At 35.1% G+C, this 6,691-nt stretch overlaps 1 protein-coding gene across 1 annotated transcript in view; it reads right to left on the reverse strand.

Annotated features, from left to right (window-relative positions):
- The window catches only part of unc80 (unc-80 homolog (C. elegans)), a 60,644-nt gene extending 55,790 nt beyond the window's left edge, over positions 1-4,854 (reverse strand). The window contains exons 1-7 of the mRNA XM_016514074.1: positions 4,624-4,854; positions 4,172-4,220; positions 2,983-3,139; positions 2,573-2,868; positions 1,798-1,921; positions 1,552-1,616; positions 1,276-1,409 (exon numbers count right to left, since the gene is read on the reverse strand). Of these exons, the coding sequence (XP_016369560.1) occupies positions 1,276-1,409; positions 1,552-1,616; positions 1,798-1,921; positions 2,573-2,868; positions 2,983-3,139; positions 4,172-4,220; positions 4,624-4,715 (917 nt within the window). The 5' untranslated portion in view covers positions 4,716-4,854. The remainder of the gene's footprint in view (positions 1-1,275; positions 1,410-1,551; positions 1,617-1,797; positions 1,922-2,572; positions 2,869-2,982; positions 3,140-4,171; positions 4,221-4,623) is intronic.
- Between the last annotated feature and the right edge of the window lie 1,837 nt (positions 4,855-6,691).

The raw sequence follows: 6,691 nt of genomic DNA on the forward strand, positions 1-6,691 counted from the left end.
GTACAGGAGTCGTACAGTAAGCACGCGTGAGTCCGTTATAATAATGCGTGTATGAGTGCTCTTGACGCACTGATTGCACATTGTATTTATGCACAGGCACAGACATTTCCGTACATTCACGTTGTTTCCACACATATTCACGATAATGTTTTGATTTGTCATGTGTATGTTGCCGTTTCGTTATTCTGAATGGATCCGTGCGTGTACTGTAGTAGATATATGCAGTCAGCAGGCGATTTTGGTTTAGTTTTTTTTTGGCATCTCCATGTGGTCCTGTTTGGTATCGCAACTTGGCTTCTCTAAAATGTAAAAAAGCTCTTTGCTGTTGCACTGTACACATACTATAAAATTCAGATTTTTTTTTCTTTCATATGTGCTTATATAGGCTCCTTATAGAATTTGGTTCTTTGGTGTCCTTTTGGAGTTTCTAAGTGTCCTTTTTTGGAAAGACATCTAAATTTATCTTGAAAAAAGCTTGCAGAAAATATAGATTTTTGAGAATCACCCTTCAATCTTTTGGTTTACTTTGCTGGATATAGCAAATGATGACAAAATAAACATTTGAAACAAGATAAATGGTCTATGCTTAATTTCATGAAGTGTGCGATTAATCGTGATTAATCACAGAAAAAGGATGTGATTAATTAGATTAAAAATTTAAATCGATTGACAGCCCTAATATATATATTGAATGGCATAGTGTATAATGTTACAAAAATTTTATTTCAGATAAATGCTGATCTTTGGATCTTTCTATTCATCAAAGAATCTTGAAAAAATTGTACTCAACTGTTTTAAATATTGATAATAATAATACAAAATGTTTCTTGAACAGCAAATCAGCATATTATAATGATTTCTGAAGGATAATGTGACACTAAACAGTAAACACTAGTAATGATGCTGAAAATTTTGCTTTGATTACAGGAATAAATTACATTTTAAATATTCAAATAGAAAGCAGTTATTTTAAATAGTAAAAAATATTTCAAAATATTACTGCTTTTGCTGTATTTTGGATCAAATAAATGCAGGCTTGGTGAGCAGAAGAGACTTTCTTTAAAAAAACATGAACAATTTTGTCATTATTATTTCATGATAGTGATTGCATTAACTGATCAATTAATTTATGGAAACTTATAAAAGTATACAATTTTTGTCAGAGTAGAACCACAAAGTCTTAATATGATTGATGTTTGATGTTTTCCCTCAATTCAAAACAGATTAATAAATAGGAACCTGCTACATGCACCACCTGTATGTACAAACACTCACTTCTTTGGTTGTGAAAATCCTTTCTCAAAGGCCTGCTCTGAGGACCCTCCCTTCTCCACAGAGTTGCCACGGCGACAGCTCTGTCCTGTCACCGAGGGGGAGGAGGAGTCTGGCTGGTCTGATTCACATACCACCTGAAAGCCGAGATAGAAGAGGAAATCACATGACCCCAGCTGAACAATGATGTTAATGCACTACCAGAGGAAATTAATATACGCCAGGACTAAATGAGCCACAAGGGGCTGTGCAGCTGCAAATCATAGTCTGAATACTCACTGCAGGGCATGGGTTACTGGTATCATGAGGACTACACTGGTTATTCACTGGAGAATTCCTCTTTGCTGTGGAGAATATAGCAGAGATAGCAGATGTGTGAAGCATGAACGATGTACACACATAAAGAACAATGAGCAAAGATAGAATTGTATTTTGGGTTTAACGCTGGTAAAACACAGCAAAAATTTAATTGTTGTTGAGGACAGAAGTGATAGAAGAACCGTAAAAAAATTACAGAAATCTGACCTGTAACAATGTTACGCATGGGTTTGACAAGGGCATAAAAAGCAGGAACATCAGGTTGACGGTGCTCCCACATTGGCTGCCAAATAACAAGTCCACCAGCCAGTCGAAAGGTGAGGTCAGACTCCTGCCAAATGCAAAATGATCAACATTTTTTAGCAGTTTAAGCTAAATTAATAAATCATTATTTGCAAAAATAAAAAAGTACATTCACAGCCATAAAATTAAGGATTTTGAACTGATAAAGTAGGGCTCAACAATAAAATTTTCCTTGCTTTGTCATAAAAAATTTTTATCTGCCCCACCACAAAAAAATTATCAGTTTATATTTTTATATTTGCTAGAAATATTTATTTTTTCAGCGAATGTTGAGGTAACATTTTTCATCTTTAAAATACTGAAATGATTAAATAATTATAATTAAATAATATAATTATTATATTACACTATAATAATTAGAATATGTTTTATTTTAATTTATACAAGCTGGAAATTATACAGCTGTAATGAAACTCACTTCTGCTAATCTCATCTATGTTTGCCACCTAGATAACATTATCTTGTGACAAATCAGAAGAATTTACAGCAACAATGTAGAACAGATCATGGAAAACGAAGGCATTAAAATGAATGCACAATATCAATGATGTAATATTTTCAGTGGCAATGCAGCCACTTCCATGAACTCTTTCACACTGGCCTTGGGCCAGCAGGACATCCGCATTGTTGAGCCCTGCAGAGAAAAAAAAAACATAATATCAACAGTAAAAGTTCCAACCTTGATCCGGTTAATGAGGGGGGCAAAGAGAAACACAAAGAGCTCCACAGTGGCCATGTTCTTGTGGTAGAGTTTGGCACGGGCATATTCATTCTCTTCAGCTGTGCTGCCATTGTGGTCTGTGAGACCCTGGTTCCCCATGGGCTGAAGGTAGGCACTACTGCTACCACTGCTACCCCCAGACCAGCCCTGTCCCAAGCCAGGCTCCTGGTGGCACTCCTGGGCCGCCTCCAGAAGCATCCAATGTAGAGTGTGAAGGAGTTTCGTTTCAGCTACCCCGAGTTTATCCTGGTGTCCTGGTGAAGAGAGATTGCGGACATGCTGATCAATAAAATTAACCACAGAATTAACTCACCCAAACACACAGTGCACAAAGGACATAGAAATTGTAGTTTAATAAGGGTTCCTACCCAGCTTGTTGCGGTTCGAGAGAAGGATGGCAGTGCAGTGGAGAACATGAGGCAGAGCAGCCTGGACCAGCTCCCAGCGAGAGATGCTCTGGATGGCTTCAGTGAGGGCTGGAGAGAGCCCGTGGAGTTTGTTCTCCACCAGCACCCGCTCAAATGACTATAGGCAGGATAAAACGTGAGACATAATCCTCAAGAGCACTTATTAAATGATTGCTTCTTCCTGTTACAGTATTATTTGTACACAAGAAAGAAAACATGATATAACAGCAAGACTGTCAGTCATATGGCATACTAATACTAATCCCAATAATAATAATAATTATTATTATTATTAACAGAACTGTATGCAAAAAACTCTGTCAATAGAACAAAATATTCACAGTTAAATTCATGATTTCCAGTCTTGAAAGATAGGGTTGCAGAATGCTTAATAAAAAACAAATGCATAGTTCATTACTTTAACCTCAGTTTGAAAACAAAAACACTTAAGGAGGATACACACTGTAATTATTTTTATTTTAACAGTAAACTACTGTAAGAGTGCTCAAGTAAAAACCTGTTAATTGATTAATGGTATAGGTTCCCTTATTATGGCGAAAAAACGCAAATAAATCTAACAGAACATTTAAAAAGTAATATACTGTTAAATTAACAGTTTTTGGAAATGAACAAGTCATCTTATAAATTACAGTGAAAAATTGTAAATTGAAATTCCCAGAATTCCCTGTATGACATTTGTTTGAAATAATTCTGTTTCTTCTTAGTTCTTTCTTACCAGTTATGGACCTTAAGGTTTATGTCAAATCTTATGTTGTTAAATTATTGTTTATTGAAATATGTTAGTGTCATGAGTCACACATGATGCGTGTAACCATTATGCCATTTTGTATTTGTGTGCATACAGTATATACAGTATTACTGTACATATGTAAATTAGCTTTGCTATATATATATATATATATATATATATATGTGTGTGTGTGTGTGTGTGTGGCTTTCTCTTTCACTTGTGTTTACTAGTGGTTGTCAGTATAGGTCATTTCTTTGTGGTATTTCAGTAGGTTATATTAAGGTTAAATCAGTTAATCAAATATGTATATAAACCTCTGATTTAGGCTTATAGTCTCTGAGATAAAGGAAAGATTATTCACAGGTGAAGGTGTTCACTTATGATTATTCATACACTCACCACACAGGAGGCTTCATACTGCTTCCCTAACTTCGGCCGCAAAAACGCACTGTAACAGATACATTTTTTTATTTAGTTTCATATCATATCATAAAACTGTATAAAATAACAGCCATAATCGAGCCGCCAAGGACACTGTGCCACAGCATGATTTTAACTGAAACTGAATTATGACGAGCTCTGATAAGGCACTGACAGCACGATTGCTCTACGAAGATGAAATATTCGATAGAACATTCTGCAAATTTTGTTCAGGGTTTCATTCTAAGACACACAAGGTGCGGCGGTGTGTGAAAAGATGACGCACGAGACACTCAGCGCAACAGAAATCCATTCAGAGACCGGTATGAGAGATGCATACGAATGAGAACCGCTCTGCGGGAGCCATATACGAGGAAACCAGACTAATCACTCGCAGAAAACACCTGTTATACCACGACTAAATCACTGACCTGGTCTGTCTCCATAGGAAGGTTTGGATCGGAAAAGGGATACCCCGGCAGTTTTCCCGGTCACTGTCATCCAAGCTCTTTCTTTTCACCATTTTTGACCTGCTGGATTCAAGGGTGCAGACGGGCTGCTCAGAGATGGATTTGATTCACGACATCGGAGCGTAAAATGGCTGCAGGTGTTGACTTGTGTCGACACGACGCCGTGGGGCAGCGCTGAAAGACCGAATCCACTTGTCAATTAAGACACGCTGACCACCGGGCTGAAGATACGGCTTCAAATACGTAATCAATGAGATGGAGCGACGGACCCCCTCTGGGTCTTAAAAGCTCGAGATTCGCAAATATTTCAGTGTAACAATTAATACTGCATTATTAGTACCCAAATCGACAATTCTGCCAAAATATCAGCTGCTACAATCACTGTTACATTAATAATAAATAAAAATAAGACAATAGGCCTATATGAGAACCATGTAAGAAGTTTTCAGAATCCCAGTCCTTTCTTTCTTTTTCTTACACGGTGCTGGATAACATAAAATTGACAAAGTTCAGTGTAATAATAACTGTAGCAATTAAACATTTTAATGTAAACTATGGCTACCATATAATAGCCTATATATGGTATATAATTCATTTATACAAGAAAAAAAGTGTAATAAAAAACTGTATTGTAAGTACATGGTTATTGATAAATGTAAGGTAAAATGTGGTAACATTTTATTTTAAGGTGTCCTTGTTACACGTTACATGTACTTACTATTATAATAACAATAAATTATGCATAACTACATGCAAGTAACCCTAAGCCAAACCCTAATCCTAACCCTGGCCATATAGTAAGTATATGTTGTTAATTAATATTACTCCGAACTTAAATGTATAATTAACACTGTAACAAGGACCCCTTAAAATAAAGTGTAACCTAAAATGTGATCCTTTCATATAACAAAAAATGAATTTAAACTCTCTTCCGGTGCTTATGGCACCAGTAGATAGCCTATACATGTTCATAAACTGCAGTTCATAAATTAACCAATAACACCTTAATCCCTCTTTAATAACACATCAGACAAGAATAAAAGTTAGTGTTCTAAAAGCATAAACAAATGTGATATATTCAGTTTCATCAATCTGATTACGAAAAAATGGGGTATTATTCATTTTCCCACATACACATCTTGACCAGATAGAATAGTTATGGTCCTATTAATTCAGATTTTCCATGTGAATTTCAGGCCAATTGAGTGGAATAATTCAACCTAAATGCATAGTCTATTCCTAACCAAACCAAATAAAACATATATAATTATTATTATTATATAGCATAATTCACATGCATCTCTTTTATTGTGATTTTTGTGTTTTTTGTCTGCCTGCCCCATTATGTAAAAGTATTGTCACAATGCATAAATTTGCACAATATTTGATCTAGTATTTCACATTGACACATTAAAAAAATAATACATTAAAAAAATTGTCAGATATGCTTTATGCAGCAACATCAGATGCATCAGATGACAGGGGACTTCTTGCTCCAGGTAGGGGAGTCGAAACAACAAATGTCCAAAACACAATGAAGAATAATTTCCAAAACACTTTATTATCTTTTTTCTCACTATAACCATACACATTATCAAATGATGATCATATGAATGCAGTGGAATGAATATGTACCGAACCCATCAAATGGTAGCAGCAAGTCATTTACCTTTAAGGAACTGAAAATTTTTATTTTTGTAAGCTTTTAGTTGTTTTGTGGCATTTAAACAAATAAGGGAAACAAAAATCATATAAAATTAATTTAGTGGGTCAAATGTTTATTAATCTCTATATTTTAAAATGTAAGGGTGTTTAAGTTGGCAAATTACAATTTAATTCTACAAATTCTAGTAAAGTTATAAAAAAACTGAACGGATAATAACTTTTTTTAATTGGAGTGGTTCAATAAAATCTAGTCATTCAGGCTACTACCGGAATCATGAAAAATGACTTGGGTTATTACTCCTTATATGGCTGAAATAAACAAACCAAAAAATAAAAAAATAAATAAAACCCCCCCCCCCACATT

Source organism: Sinocyclocheilus rhinocerous, unplaced genomic scaffold, assembly GCF_001515625.1.
Source record: "Sinocyclocheilus rhinocerous isolate Xijiao unplaced genomic scaffold, SAMN03320098_v1.1 scaffold806, whole genome shotgun sequence".
In the NCBI taxonomy this organism is placed as follows: domain Eukaryota; kingdom Metazoa; phylum Chordata; class Actinopteri; order Cypriniformes; family Cyprinidae; genus Sinocyclocheilus; species Sinocyclocheilus rhinocerous.